This window comes from Balaenoptera ricei, chromosome 1 (genome assembly GCF_028023285.1).
Source record: "Balaenoptera ricei isolate mBalRic1 chromosome 1, mBalRic1.hap2, whole genome shotgun sequence".
Taxonomy (NCBI): domain Eukaryota; kingdom Metazoa; phylum Chordata; class Mammalia; order Artiodactyla; family Balaenopteridae; genus Balaenoptera; species Balaenoptera ricei.
In genome coordinates, this window is record NC_082639.1 from 74,747,001 (window position 1) to 74,764,071 (window position 17,071).

The following is a 17,071-nucleotide window of genomic DNA, read 5'->3' on the forward strand; positions in this document are numbered from 1 at the left end:
GTGTTTGTAAAAGAAGGAAAATAAGACTGCAGAATAAAACCAAATTAAATTTAGGCTACAAAATAGTATTTCAATTCTCCTTCCTGCAGATGTAGTCTTTCCAGAATGTGTACATAAAAATAACATTTATTACCTGTTATTACATTTATATCTGGGTATTGGCTTTCACACAGACCAACAGCTTTGCTATCCTTCTCAAAAGCCTCTCGAAGTTCTTTCTTGACTGCTGCCGAGCCACATAATCGGTACAGGCCAACTACCTAGAAGTAAAATTATGGCCACATTATGGTAAATTGGATAAAGAGAAAATATTATAGTGCAGTATGTATAAATCACATGAACTTGGCAATCTAATATGTTCTGATGGCATTTAATTAAAAATATCTCTAACATAGCTTTTGAAATCTCACCATAGACTATACTGATTATACTTATATAGTTTAATAAAAAATTATATTCTTTCCTTTAAATTTGAACAATATACTGTGATTTCTGTAATGCTGGCTATCATATCTTAAGCAAAGATACAATCCCTACTCTTTAGTTTTATATGCTCAAACAATATCTCCATGCCCCAAGATGGTGCCCTTTCACATCTTTTGCTCTAGACTGAAGTAATACAGCACAGCAGTTAAACTAGGGTTTTGGATTCATAAAGCCCCACACTATCACTCCTTGCTTGGTGAATTTGAGCAAGGTACTTAATCTCTTTAAAACTCGGTTTATTTATTCAAAAAAAGTATATTTTTGAAATAAGGTTCCAGTATACTATTTGTGTAAAGTTATCTTTAAAAAAAAAAAAAAATGTTTCTGAGGAAGAAATAAAAATAAATCTAGGATTTTTTAGCTTATCAAATTAATTGATTATAAAGCAATGAAGGAAATTCAATTAAAATAGTATATTAAAGGTAAAATAAAACTTCTAGTTCAAAATGTATATAAGATGCAAAGATACCACTCACTCTCCCCTCAACCTACATTAAAAAGATTTGTTTTTTAAACACTGTTAGTTCAGTATAAATTCACTAAGAGGAAGTCAACATGGTATCTTAAAGAGAAAATATGCCTGATTAAGCAATTGGAGTTTTTTAAAAGGATAAACCTTCAAGAAAATTGAGGAAAGCGGTTGTCACCCATACTTCCACACCAAAGACTATTTAGGAAGTTTAATCACCTTGAATTGAAAGAAGTTACAGATAAAGAAATTATTTCAAGACAGAAATAAAGTGAAAACACACAGTGCAATCCCCAAGGATTTGAACTAGGAATCACTTTAAAATGTTAAAAATGATCTAGAGGAAGAATGCAAATGAAATTTCCCGGTTTACTTATGACAACCTCTTCTGAGTTTTTAAATAACTGATAGAATACACTACAGAAAGTGGGTCTCAATATAGGAAAGCGTCAGTAATGGATACATGGAAATGTTATCCAAAATACTTGCGATGACAAGCATTAAGTATTAATTGAAAGATAATAAAGAACCTACAACTATTTCTAAGAGAAGGTAATTCAAGGTGCTGCTGCATTCAAAAGAATCAACATGATATGGGAAATTGAGGAAGGTACTGGAAAGAAAATTCAAATTTCCTGTTCTTATCCACATTCATGGTACATTCACATCATCACAAGAAAGAAAAGTAGAACGGTAGATGATCCAGACAATGAAACTAAAATATTAAACAGGATCAAAGGAAATGCTACCACATGAGAAGAAACTAACTTGAGTACAGCCCTTCTGGTGTAAGCACACTTAAGTGTCACAAAATCTCATAAGGATGTATCCTCTTAAACTTGAGAAAGAGATGAACCTAGAACAAATTAAAGAAAGCAATACTTCAATAGCAAATAATAAATTAATGGAACATGTTATACCAAAAGCTGCAATTACAAATGTAGTTTTAAAGGTGAATAAAAGAAGGAAGAGCTAATATAGATATGTCAGGAAGGGATATTTTAGGATATATCCCTACCTTCAGAGGCTGACTTCTTGAATCAAACACTTGAAGTACATGCTTGATGCCTCTATTGAGGACAGAATCTGAACCAGATGGACCATGAGGATGATTTCTAGACTAATTTTTCCCATTGGAAGCAGAAGATAGGTGGTAGTAGCCTTCAAAGTATTTCGAAGATATCACAAAAGATTTTTTGTTTGACTATCAAAACCTGATGTTCATTGTAAAAAAACAAGAGTAATTACTGACTAGAGAGGTAAACAAAATTTAAGCAGTATGCCGCTCTGTAAACTGCAGGCACAATCAGCCTCTTTCTGTGTGTGTGTTGGGGTGCAACAGTGAGAAGCAAAAGGGACAAAACAAGAAAAGGTGTTGAAAAAGTACAGCTCCAAACATACAACTGTAAAATTTTTTTACTTTTTATTTCACAGGAAATAATTCTTTATTAAAATAAATCTTTCTAAACTTTAAGTATAGAAATAAAAAGCATTGCTAAAAATATTTTCTTGGCATTTAAAATCAGTTATTACGGTCTTATATACTTGCTCTTTATAAAATATTTTCAGAAAATAGACTGTAAAAGTACAGCGCTATTTGAGTTACTTATTTTAATATACAATTGTAAAAGTTTCTTTTTAAATAATTAGCTTTAAAGTCTGCCTAATCTCTGGCCTCCCTACATGCTGCGTGGAAAAAAAAAATCCAGGAAAAACAGAGGACCTTAAGAAAAAAGTAACTGGACCAAAAGTTGGATTGGAAACTAAAGACCTCACTTCCACCCAGACAACGTAAACTTGACTTGATGGAATCACATATCTGAAAAGAGGTTTCAAAAATTCAAATGTCCTACCTCTCAGCTTCAGGAAGCTACTGCATCTATTTTCATTTAATATAAGCAAAAAAGACCCACAGAGATTAAGTGACTTGCCCAATATCACACAGCCAATAATGGATGAGAAACCAGAATCCAAGTCTCTTGTACCTTTATATAAAACTCCACTAACTTATGCAATTTCTATCATTTCCATGTTAAATTCAAGGTAGGTTAAGTTTACGTTTGCTTCTACATTTTTATAAAGAAATCATAATTCAGATTTTGTGGTATTTATCCTCGATATTTTTTAATCAATGTTATAAATTCGATAGCACTAAAGCAAAATACTTCAGAACGTAATGATGCTTAGGCTTATTTTGTATTGCAAAAAATTAGTATAAATAATTACTTATACCTCAGATTAATATCCTCAGTGATACACTGTTTCTCATTGTCATAGTCTACATGTATAAATGAAAATAAAGATAAGGTCTACTAACTGGTTAACATTTACATATCTTGTTACAAATAACACCAGGTTTTTTGTTTGTTCTAATGAACTGCTTTTACCTTCTTTAAAAGGAAAAGAGAATGAGATGTGCTTTTATTAGTAGGACCTCTCCTTATCCTCCATGCTATCCCAAAGGGAAGACATGGATAAGCTTATGCTTTCCAAAGAGTGGAACTGAGGGAGAACAGGGAATAAGGGCAGGGAGTTAATTTTAGGAGTGAAACAGGGTTATAATATTCACTGTCGAACTCTCTACCAAAAGAACGTCAAACCATTCAGAAACATTCCTTAAATGAATTAGGCTTAGCCTATGTTATCAGCTCTGGCTTTTCCTAGGAATGCCATTGTAAAGCAATCTTCATCTCTAGGTATAACACCATGCAGCTCTGCATCACAACATAAATTATGGAACCATCTAGCATGCTTTCAATCACTGACAACATAGGTTAAGGCATAAATTACATCCTAAACAGTAATGGAATAAAAATAAAGAATCGGAATGAGAAAAAGTCTAAATTGGATTTTTTTTAACTTACCTTGAACTCCTTCCCCCAAGACTTACTATAAATAAATTTAATTATTACTCAAATAGATAGATAAGGGGGCAGTAGAGAAACACAATAAAATAATACCTGACAGCCTCTCTTTTCAATTTCCATAATACATTTCTGAATCAGGAGTGGTACCATCAAGCCTATATTTTCTTTCTCTACAACTTCTCGAATATCAACACCAAATATTACTGGTTCTCGATTTATATCTAGTCCATGAAGTGAATTCTCCCACTGTTCCAAAAGAGTCACTTTCACATAAATAAGACCTCTAGGTTCAAGTTTGACAGCCAACTGATGTGTCTTTGTCACTCTGAATAAGGTGGGAAGAACAACAGTTCCATGACAACACACTCGATTTTTTCTTGGCGTGGGTTCCCAACTGAATACTACTAATTTCAAATGCTGTGCATTTTCAATTTCTATGTTGAAAGTGTGATCCATGTCTAAAAACGTTGTCCGACATGTGAGCAAAGCTGTTCTGGCTTTGTTTACTGAATCTACCTGAATTGCACAAAAGACATCTTTTGAATCTATCCGAGGTGGTTTTAAATCCTCAGCACCATACAAATGCACACTCATGAGCCCAGACATGTACTGAGAACACTTAGGTTGATCAGAAAAGCTATAATGTCTAAAAGCATCAATGTCTATTTCATTCTTGCTGCAACTATTTGGAATTATTTCTTTTCCTTTTGCAAATTTGTTTTCACATCCATGTTTGCTAGATTTAGCTATAAGTTCAGGAGAATCTCCATCACTGAGGTAACCACTTTTGCAGGAATACTTAGAACTCACAGAGGTTTTCTTCTGGTAGCTGTGCTGAGAAGACACACTAGTATCAAGATGGTACCGGCTTATAACATTCCTCTTAGCAGCTGTGGTTGTGTTCCCAGAAGGTAGAATAACAGCATGATGAATTTCTTGACAGTTACATTTAGACAAGGAAGGAGTATTATCTGGACTGTTTCCATAATTCAAGGTTCCTTTAACACTCAGTTTCCGGCTAAATTCTGGCAACCTTTTCATTTTCATGGAAAGTTTCCTCACAGTTCGTGGAGATTTTATTTTATCCGGGAAAGACCAATGAATTGAACTGCCTTTTTTCACAGGGCTAGGGCTTGTAGAAGATGGTTCTGTAACTCCCAAATCAGGCTTATTTGTAGCAGCTACTATCCCAGGACCTTGAAAATAAAAGACATTATAAGGTGAAATGTTTTGATTCCTACTTTTATTTTTACTTTATAAAACACCAACTTAACAAGCTCTCACACGGACAGAAATTCTTCCCTGTCTCATCTTAAGGGTGAGATTTAGTCAAAAGTTTAGATGAATCTCCATTACCATGTTCAAGCAGAATATCAAGATCTACAAATGGCTCATGGTGGAAAGAAACAATTCTCTCTCCATCTGCCCTTCTATTCTGACGCTTTGGAGGAAAGGTAATATAGGTTCCTTTTAAATCTTTCCCACTGCAATATACTTCAGTGAGTATGTATTTATAACTGTAAACAGCAGATATCAGAGAAAACTAGGAAAGCTTCCTATTTTAATATGTTCATTTTAACAAATTAAAACATTAATTTCAACATGTTTCCTATTTTAATGTTTATTTATAAATTCTACTTAATATAAGAATGATTCCTCTATATTTACAATTCTCTAAAAACTAAATTTCATCACATAGCATTCCTGGTTAAAAAAAAAAGTTAAAAACCAAACAAGTGTTTAATTTGACAACCAAGAGCCCCTTCTTGGGCTTCCCTGGTGGCGCAGTGGTTGAGAATCTGCCTGCCAATGCAGGGGACACGGGTTCGAGCCCTGGTCTGGGAGGATCCCACATGCTGCGGAGCAACTAGGCCCGTGAGCCACAATTACTGAGCCTGCACGTCTGGAGCCTGTGCTCCGCAACAAGAGAGGCCGCGACAGTGAAAGGCCCGCGCAACGCGATGAAGAGTGAGCCCCACTTGCCACAACTAGAGAAAACCCTCGCACAGAAACAAAGACCTAACACAGCAATATAAATAAATAAATAAATAAGTCAGGAGCTCTTAAAAAAAAAAAAAAAAAGAGCCCCTTCTTGTTCTAAAATTCTATTAGAACATATCACCAAAGATTATATAGAATGAACTCTAGTTAATCAAGAATAACTGAATAATGAATATCATAAACCTAACTGAATAATTTTTAAAACGGTATAGACATTTTCTTTCTTGTATTATCTGTATGCAATAATTTCGTAGAACTTCAAAAGCTAAATTAGGGTCTTTCTTTGCAATTTTAATATATTAAATGACAGTACAAAGATAAAATATGTTTTCTCATAATTTTCAATTTTCATAAAGAGTAAAGTGTTAAAATTCTTTCGAATTCTTCTCCACACAAAAATAGTTTTATTTTTTCCTAAATGTCAAAATTATTCAGGTTTACAATAAAAACTTTTTTAAAAATTCAGAAAAGTACAAATAAAGTAAATAATAGCCCACATTGCCAAGAGATTAACCATTGTAAAACCGCACTGCCAGGAGATTAATCATGCTAAATATTGTGGTGAAAATAATATTAAAAGTAGTTTCTATTGTTATTATTAAATTATTAATATTTAATTATTATTAAAAATAATACCAGCCAACATTTACTGAGTTAGACAAAGTGTGAAAAATTAATTTAATAATTAGTAAGAGCAGACCCTCATTTAACTCTCATAATAACCTTAAGAGTTAAGATACCATTACCACCCCATTCTCCAGGTAACGAACCTCATGCATGAGCTAATTTGTCTAAGATCACAAAGCTGGTAAGTGGAAGAATCAGGACTCAAACCTAAACACAGGCTTTCAGAATCTATGCTTTAAAATACTACGCTTTCTGTCTCTCCATCCTTTTAAACATTTTTCTGTCCATACATATACATCAAGCTGATTTTCAAATACCTTTTCTCAACTATTATTAAGAAGTTAAAGTATTCCATTTAACCTTAAACTTTCAATTCCCCCCCCAAAACAAGAATGTAAAGACTAATCAATTTCATTTAAAAATCTGAACCTGTTCCTAGTAAGTTTTCAAATTAATAGAACAAAGTGAAAATAACTTCTAAAAATCTGTTAGTATTATCCCAATATTTAAAATTTAAATTAATTTTTCATACTTTATCTAATTATTCCTTATAAAGATCCTTAATGACCCTAATATCAGAGGCGACTCTATGTAATACTACATTAGACAATTAAAATGAGAAAAAAGTGTTTATTCATTTCAAAAATCAGTAGATTAAATGACCTTTCTTTAAAGTATTAATATAGTATTCTCCCTCCACCCTTCAATGTGTCCTATTGACAAAGTAGTTTCTTTATAGAGAAAGGACTATTTTAAGTATGCCTGCTGGGCTTTTCTGGTAAGCAACTAATAAAAAATGGAGTGTTTGATAAACTAGACAAAGCATTCCCTTGTACTGTAAATTGTAGTACAGTTCTACTGGTTTCCTGGTCTAAAACATTCTATAGTAGTCAGGGTCCTGCTGTAGTCTACAATCTATTTTGTCATGGCCTAAAAAACCTACCCAGTATATGAAATTGCTCTAGGTTTTATTAAATCAATAAAGAGTTAATCTAACATACTGACTTTTTTTACATATTATGCATTAAATATTTCCTACTGAAGTCCTTACCTAATTATTAAAATGAAATACTGCCTTTGTTAGCCATTTCTACTTCAGACAAGACTGAATTTATTTTTAAAAAATGCTTTGTTTTTATAAAATCCAAGAGCTGAAATATGACCAATTTGAACAATCACTTAAAATTAAACCAAAATTATACTAACCAAATCACAGATTAGCTATAGCTTGTAAGGGGAAAGCATAAAATGAAAATCTTTAAATATAAATTTATGCACCAGGTTAGAATCAATTGAAACTGGCACACTCCTTCAGCATCTAGAACAGTAACTGGCACATAGCAGGAACTCAGTGTTTATTGAATAAATGAATTAACCAATTGTTAATTGCCTATAAATTGGTAAACCTTTCAGGAAATACAATATAGAAATTACCTATAATAGTTACCAGCTAAAAAGACCAAGTAAAGATACTAGTAATCGATCCTAATGAAGCAAAATAGATCATGATAAAGATCACTGCAACAGTAGTGGAAAGATTCTATTAACACCCAATATTAAGGAACCAGTCAAACAGATTAGGGCACATCAACTCAATTAAATACTATAAAAATAGGGAAACAATCATAACATTAATCTACATGTGACAATACAAAATATAGATAGCAAGTGAAATTAGCAAAAACCAAAAATAGTCCACTATGTCAGCAACTAGGTAAAAGATACATATATATACATCCAGAAGTTAACAGGCAAAAAACAAGTCACAATTGTGTTAGGATGATCATAAAATTGTCATTCATATTAAAAATACTTAAACTTTCCTATTTCTTAATCAAAAAATTATTTTGAAATTCAACCATTCTCTTTGCCTATTTCTCAACAGATTTCTGCCAATGTTGCTAAAGAAAACATATCACTTTAGGTAAATAACCTTTCTGATCAAACTAAAGCAAAAAAAAGATGACATATAAACGAATTGTCCAAATACTTCCTTTGGTCAACTTAGGAACGTGCTTGTTGTAATAATATACTTAAGAGAAGAATAACAGTAAGAAAGGAGACATAATTGGCAGCCCTACTGTACTTTCAAATTTCGGTGGTTTTTTGTTTTTTGTTTTTTTGGTAATGTCTGTCAGTCTTTACAGATTCACAATTTGCCACAAACATAAAATAATAAAGTTTAAAGACAGTACTTAAAGTGTATATCACTTTACACACACTGGCTCTCTAATGTTACTCTTATACTTATGCCCTCTTGCCTTTTCTGTACCATTCCAGACCCATCACTATCTGTCTGCCCTACTCCTGCAAGCCTTCCTCATCACTCCATCCTGATCACAACCTCTGTTCCAAACTATTATTTTATAGACTATTTATTCCTCTTCCCATCCATACTACAAAAGAAACACACATTCGCTCTGGAAAATAAGTCTACAATTAGAAATGCACACACACAATTTTAATCCCAACACCAGGGGATAGGGGTGGGTCAAGCATTAACAGTTCCAGGACAGCTTTTCATTGTTTCTTTCAAAATTGACATCATACAGTTCACACTGTTTTTTAACTCACTTTTTTTCTTATCAATATAACATTTACTCCTTCTCCTCATACCCCTGAGAGAAGGATCCAAATGCAAGTAGATTATTTGTAAAGTACAAAAAAGATCAGCAAGAAACTGAGAAAATTCAGGAGAAAATTCAAGGTGAATTATCAAGCCTGCTACCACTATGGGCACCTGGAGCTTAACTTCATGAGAAAACTCTGGGAAACAATATAGAATTATCCCACTCAAGTGTGGAGGGAGCTGGGGTAGGCCTATACCAACTCCTGTCAGTCACTAGCTGAGGGGCACTCCCAGGATGTCCTGCAGGAGACTCCCTAACACTTCGGAAGGAGTCCTCAAGTAGAGATGCAGATACGGATTTTTGGAAGTAGGCCGCCTCCATTTAAATAAGTAATAAAACCCAAGGGATACGGACAAGTACTAACAGCATCTGCTATACCCCACATCTTCGACTACTCTGTATCATTTGAACTTTTATAAATTAAAATGACTCGATATTATATAGAACTGCTTTCTATTCAACATTTAATAATTGCAACTAAAAGTGTTTATGCTCTGTTTCCTAGGCAGTGCGTCTGGGACTAAATTTAAAAAGAAGCACACCAGAAATCAAGGCAATCAAGGGAAAATAACACCATTAGGTTGAACTATATGAAATGCCAGGTTTTTGTTTTTGTTTTTGTTTTCAGACCAAAAACTGTTAAATATTGGCAGTTTCATATGGTTCAACCTAATACATATCAAACTTCAATTATTTCCTTTCTGGGTTCCATATCTATTGTAGCACCTATTTGCAAGATCTATACTTCTACCTCTCCTTTCTTTTTCTCTTCTTCCTTTCCTTTGTTTCTGAAGAAATGTAGGCAGAAAAGTGAAAACTAATGACTGCTAGTATACCGAATACACAATTTTTCATCTGTGGCCAGACCAGGTGTGAATGAATGAATGAATACATGAATGAAGCAAAACAAGACATACATGAAGAATATATCTCTTCCAGTCCCTGTGACTCCATTCTGTCAACTAAGAGAAAAGTAATTACTGCCTCAAAGGATAGACATACTAAAACCACACCATACACACTAAAAGTTGGTGTAGGACTACCCCAGCTCCTTCACCCCTTATAAAACCAAGTCTGTAATAGGAATAATTAACCATGTACATAAAAATGTTTATAAACCTTTTTCAGTTTTCTTTATTTTCATGAAAATATACTCACTTTGTAAGGAAAAGTACATAGCTACAATAGACATCTATATTTAGTTTTAGATACTACCAAAGAATTGAAAAATGGAAGAAGAAAAGGGAGATATATGATCATCTTTACCTGCAAAAGGAGATCTCAACATGGGACTCTCCTCTACTATTATACCTTCTTGTGTCTTGTGTCCATGCTTTTGCTTGTACTGCTGCACAAACTCTGTGGAATAGGTGGAATCTATAGGATTTATTTCATTTGACTGTGTGGTCTGAACATCGCCTGTGTGTTCAGAAGAGCACAGCAAGTCTTCAGTGTGCTGCTCTCCTTTCATTAGGTCACTACCAGATAATACTCTCAAACCGACATCAGGAAACTTCAGAACAGCAGAGTCTGCCTCCCCAAAACTCAAGGCATTTGATATACCAAAGTCATCATCTTCAGGAATGGGGTTGTACCATATTTCTCCTTCATCATCTGCATCATTTTCCTCATTAAAGTCTAATGAACAGTTTCTTGATAATGAAGAATTTGTAGCATTACACACCATATATGTACAATATTCTTCAGATGATTTGAGGAAAGGTCGTGACAGCTGCAGTTTAGGTAGAGAAACGGGTGAGATGGATAAATGACTTATATCTTGGCATTTCTTATTTTCTTCTTCCAAATTAAAAGATCTCAGAGTACTCTGATATAGCCAATTGCGTTTCTTTGACACAGTGATGCTATTAAGTGGCTTATGACCCCTGAAGCCAATATTATCCTTCAGATCTTCAAGTTCTCTTCTCTTCATTGAAGACTCATAGACATTTTCAAATAAGTCTGTTTCAAAGAAAAAAGAAGGCAGAATATAATGCCTGGCATACCAAGAAAGGCATGTCACTTAAGACCAGTTATTAAAATACGATTTTTAAAAAGATAAAAAGAAAGAAAAGTAATATTAATCACATTCAGAGACTAAAATTGAACAAGAAAAATTTTGGATTTTCCACCTAAACATGATTTCTATTATTTAGATATCAGACTGCTAGTATAGGTATCATAAGAATTCTAAGAAAAAGGATAAACAAACTCTGAGACTGCCTTTATAAATATCATAGGGCTAAAAAAAGCTTTACCCTAAGCAAAACATGCTTTATAAAAAGCTTGTATAGAATGCTTTATACACAGTATGCCTTTCATTAATATTTGGGTAATTTTAAACTCACTGCTACAAGGACTTTGGAAAACACAAGTAAGATTACTACCTTTTCATACAAAGATTAACTTTGAATAAATCTTTCAAAACAATTGTGCCTTACTTATTACTGAATATCTTACTGATTATTAAAAATTCAAAATAACATCTGTTTCCCAACCATACAGTGCAGAAGCAACTTATGCAGAATTTAAGTTCTAAATATCTAGGGCAAAAATAAAAATAAAAGTCCCTAAGGAGGCCCTTGATTAGGACCAGGTATCCTGTCTCACAATAAGCACAACACAGCTATATTATTGACAGACACAAACTTAAGCAGCAAGAATACAAGAATGAACAAAATAGCCCCTGCTCTTAGGGAATTCATAGCCCAGCGGAGGATGTCAAATACTTAGATATGTGTATGTATTAATATAATGGGATAAGACTCTAAAAATGTATATGTAACATTAATTCCATATAAAGGGGAAAATTTTTTTGCACTTCCAAAGAGTTACATAAAGCCGGCTTCAATGACAGTCAATAAGCTAAATAAATATATATCATAAACTAATTCACTACACATAGATAATTAAAACAAAACCACATTTCTAATTTTAAGATCATGTCAGGTTTGTAAATCATGGTCTATGCTACTTTGAGTGTGTATTTGGTTGATTCATTTTAGTATTACAGCAAGTAAAATATAATAGTCCAGTAACAGAGAGTGATAAAAACACATTAAACTCTGAGGAGCTTAATAACAACCAAAAAATTAGGTTCATGCATACTCAAGGTTTTCAGGGATCTCCCTTCTACTGAAAAAAAATCATTTAAAAATGTAAATTTGAAAAAAAAAATGTAAATTTTTCCTTTTTATAACCCTAAATACCTAATCAAGCAGATTAATTTAAAAACAAAACAAAACCTTAAACACAAACTGGGTTTCAAGTTCAATAGTTCCAGAGGCAGGCAGGAATAGAGGAATAGACTAAGAATAAGAAGGGAAGGAATCTCTCATGAATGTCTACTATGCCAGATATTTATTTACTCAAGAAATATTTATTGAGTGCCTATTATGTGGCAGGAACAAGAGATAAAGCAGTAAGAAAGCCCTTAACCTCCTTTAACCTCCACAACAATTCTGAGACAGGTAGGATTATTTCCATGAGCCTCAAACATATGTGGAATATGGCCAAGGTGCTAGCCATAGAATTCAAATTTAAGCGTGTCTAACCTTAAAATCCTTGCTCTCACCTGTCTCCCCTACACCATGCTACCCACTAAAAGTAGGGAAGTAGGTGTCTCTCTCTGAGCATTATGATAATATCCATCAAGTTAACTTTATAGGGTGGCTCTTGGGATTAAGTAAGATAATGTTTGAAATACTTAGAAAACTACTCAGAAAAGTCAAGTAACTTGCCTGAGATCACCTGTGGGTAAATGGAAGAGGCAGCACTCAAAACAAACTCTTCTGACTCCAAAGTTTGTAGGAGTACACCTGGTCTACTAACTAAAGGATACCCACCTCCACTCTCCAGGATTTAACCTGCAAACGTGTAACAGATAGTCAATAAATATCTTGAATTGATTTGATTTAATTTAACTAATGAAACCTGAAGATTCAAGATCTTTCTATGGTTCCGTCTTCTTTACACTTAAAATTAAGAACTGATCTGGACATATATCCAGAAAAGGCAAAAACTCTAATTCAAAAAGACACCTGCACCCCAATGTTCATAGCAGCACTATTTACAATAGCCAAGATATGGAAGCAACCTAAGTGTCCATTGACAGATGAATGGATAAAGAAGATGTGGTGTATGTATATATACATATGTATATATGTATATATATATAATAGAATATTACTTAGCCATAAAAAAGAATGAAATAATGCCATTTGCAGCAACATGGATGGATCTAGAGATTATCATACTAAGTGAAGTAAGTCTGACAAAGACAAATATCATTCGATATCACTTGTATGTGGAATCTAAAAAAAGATACAAATGAACTTATTTCTAAAACAGAAACAGACTCACAGACACAGAAAACAAACTTATGATTACCAAAGGGGAAAGGGGGGGGGAATAAATTAGGAGTTTGCAATTAACAGACATACATGACTATGTATAAAATAGACAAACAAGGACCTACGGTATAACACAGGGAACTATAGTTAATATTTTGTAATAACCTATAAGGGAAAAGAATCTGAAAAAAGAATATATATATATATATATGAAACTGAATCTCTGTGCTGTATACCTGAAAGTAATACAACATTGTAAATCAACTATACTTCTACAACAACAAAAAAAGTAAACTGATTATAGACATTTTTTTTTTAAAAAAGGACCTACTATATAACTATATTCAATATCTTGTAATAACCTATAATGGAAAAGAATCTGAAAAAGAGTATGTGTGTGTATATATATATATATTTATATCTGAATTACTTTGCTATACACCTGAAACTAACACAACATTGTAAATCAACTATACTTCAATAAAAAAAAAATTAAGAACTGAAAGTCAACACATACTCAGGAATCGCTTGGAACTTCAGAGTTTTTAGTGACCACAACCTTTTGCTGAGTGCACTAAAATCTAAGATCTATTTCACACTTAAGGTCAAATCCTATAGTATTTAACAGCATTTCAGACCTTCACAGGATATTACATGCAGTTTTGACATAATTATAAATTTAAAGCAAAAAACTACAAAATTATACAACTCACAATGGATATGAGCCATATCTATTTTATCTTTTTCTCAGATGTCTCTCAAAACATCCAAAATTTTATATAGACACATTATTTTGAGTCTTTTCAGAGTTTTTTGATGTACATTGTAAATGAAATAAACATGCTTCTACTTGTACTATATTCCAAGGAACTACAATGAGAAAAATAAAGCTACCAGTATCCCATATTTAAACCAATTGATACATCTATTGATATGTAATGAATATGTAATATTAAAAGGAATAATTACATCGTGAGACACACTACAACTATTTTTCATGAAACTACAAACTACATAAACTTGAGATGAAACAGTCTGCTTGGTATTGCTGAATATTTAAAAACACATAATGCTGAAGTTTAAATTTAGAGATAAATAGGTACATTATTATACGTTCTGATAAAAGCCAAATTTATTCCGTTATTAAAACTGAATATAAGCAACACATTATTCAAGGCAGAAAATTTTACTTGGGCAATTATTTATATATAACTTAAAGCATTTCATATTTATCTCAGTTAATTAAATGGATGCATATGAATATAAGTTACACAGAAATGGAAAGCTATTTACCATCTTCCCTTCACTCCCCATTTATGCTAAAATTAATGTTAAACCTTACTGGTATAAATGTAAAAGTTACCTTTAGCTTCAAATTTTATATATATATGTGTGTGTGTATATATATATTTTGACATTTATATATTTGTATGTTGAAAGAAGACACAAGTAAAAAAGATATAAAAATAAGGGTGCAAAGTTGCAAGGCAAAAAAGTCTTTATTCTCTTGCAACTATACACGTTATGGTATAACTATCAGACTCTAATTAAAGTCATTTTCCTTGAAAATCTGTAAGAGAATGCGGAAGTGGCAATTAAAAGTTTTTCACTCAGAAAAATATTTACATAGTGGTGAACTACTCAAGCCAATTTTGTGTTCTCAACTATTACGTATTTCATAATAAATCTAGATGATTTACTATTACTAAACATTTAACTAGTGCCCCAGATCAAAATCAACAGCAAACTTTCTGGGAAATTATGTATTGCAGCCTTCATTGAAAATGTACAGTATCTACAGCATCTTTTCATCATTTAAAACATTCTACTGCAAAATCAAACTGTTGTTTTAGCTTACTTCTCTTTAAAAATCCTAAATAAAAGCATTCTTATGAACAATGTATTTGAGCTTAAATAAATAAAAGCAGCCCTGCTTATAGAGTCAAGCTTGGCAGCCCAAATGAAATTACTAGAATAAACTTAAGCCTTAGGTTTACATATGAGTGTGTTTATGTGTATGTCTTTATCTTTCCCAGATAAATCTAAATGAGGAGAGGGGTACAATGAAAAGAAAAAAGGTATTTTTCTATCTTTTATTTTTCCTCCCTTGTGACTAGCAATAAAAACTCTTAAGAAAAAAGCTGTGTGCTAGCTTTGGGGACAGGAAAGTAGAGAAGGAAACTTTGAGACTCTTTTCAGCTCCCTGCAAGTAATGAAGAGGAACAAGAGAAAAGAAGCACAGAAGAAAAGATGAGTAGAATAAATAAGTGCTCCTAAAGTGGTGTCCTCTAGTTCAATTCCCAATGCTCCTTAAAGCAGTCCTTCTCAACTTCAGATCATTTCACTCTCTATCCAGAATCCTAATATATTTTCACAAAGCCTGCTTGCCTTTCTCTTGATAACAGCTAAGCGCCAGGCATGGTACCAAATGGATTATCTTTTTTCATCATCACAGCAACCTGAGGACTGAGGCTATGCAGAGCTGAGTAATTTGTCCAAGGTCATAAGCCTGGTAAGTGGTAGATTTGATCAGAAACCCAGAATCTCTATTCTATTAGCCATTACACTATATGGCATTCTCTCTTGCAGATTCTAAAATCTCACTTTTATTGGTGCAAGATGAGACTAATATGGAGGGATCTGCTTAAACTTGTCATATATAAGTAGTAAGTATAAATTCATACACGTAAAACTGAAACAGAAAGAGCTCAAGTGCTTTGCTCTAATAGGGGTTAGTTTAAGTATCAAGTATCAGAATAAAGTAGAATGCTTTTTCAAAACTTTTTAAAATATATCAAGATAGGTGATTGAGATACTGAGAATTCTAGAACCTTACTACTCAAAGCGTGTACCAAACAGCAGCATCTACACTGCGAGCTTGTTAAAATGCAGAATCTCAAGGTCCCACCCCCATACATATTAAATCTTTATTTTAACAAGATTTTCAGAGAATTCATATGCACATTAAGTTTGAAAAGTTCTGCTCTATAACTGCCAACCACACTTTGAGTGGCAAAGGTCTGGAAAACAGCCTTAGGATTCTCAAAACATAAACACCACTTAGAAATGTAGGACTTTCAAAAATCAACACAACACTATTTTCTGCTGAATTTGTAACTCTCAATGTTTTCCTGCCACCAGCAACTCCAACGTTTTATGGCACTCTTCCCAAAACAAAAAACAAAAACAAAAAAATTGACTCACTTGCTTCTGGGGCCACGATGGCAGAATTTCTAACAGAAGAATTTAGAGCTAGAAGACAGTCAAAAAGTATTTGCCTATAGTTACCAGTCTTGAAAGGGCTAATGCATAAAAGAATTTGTTGGAAAAATTCATAAAGATAATGTAGTTCATAAAGATAATGTAGTTCATAAAGTTAAGAAATTGAAGCTACAAATACTTGAGAAGGGAATAGATAGGAATCTGCATTAACAGTGTCAACTTCACTTTAAGATATAATGCACAAGATCATACCAGCTATTTAATACTACTTTTAAAGAACTGTCTAAAGATTTTGAACAGAATATTACATGCCCCAATTTTTTTTCTTTCACAGATCACGGAGCAAGAAGAGTAAAGTAGGCTAATTATTTTTTAAAACAGTAAAAGGCCAAAATAGCTCAACCCAGTGCATTCCGA

At 32.9% G+C, this 17,071-nt stretch overlaps 1 protein-coding gene across 6 annotated transcripts in view; it reads right to left on the reverse strand.

Moving 5' to 3' along the window:
• SYDE2 (synapse defective Rho GTPase homolog 2) overlaps positions 1–17,071 on the reverse strand; it is a 40,763-nt gene that overhangs the window by 19,012 nt on the left and 4,680 nt on the right. For 5 of the 6 annotated variants that reach the window (XM_059925354.1, XM_059925336.1, XM_059925345.1 and 2 more), the window contains exons 2-4: positions 10,347–11,042; positions 3,916–5,018; positions 134–260 (exon numbers count right to left, since the gene is read on the reverse strand). In XM_059925354.1, the coding sequence (XP_059781337.1) occupies positions 134–260; positions 3,916–5,018; positions 10,347–11,042 (1,926 nt within the window). The remainder of the gene's footprint in view (positions 1–133; positions 261–3,915; positions 5,019–10,346; positions 11,043–17,071) is intronic. The other variant, XM_059925381.1, reaches the window with a different exon arrangement.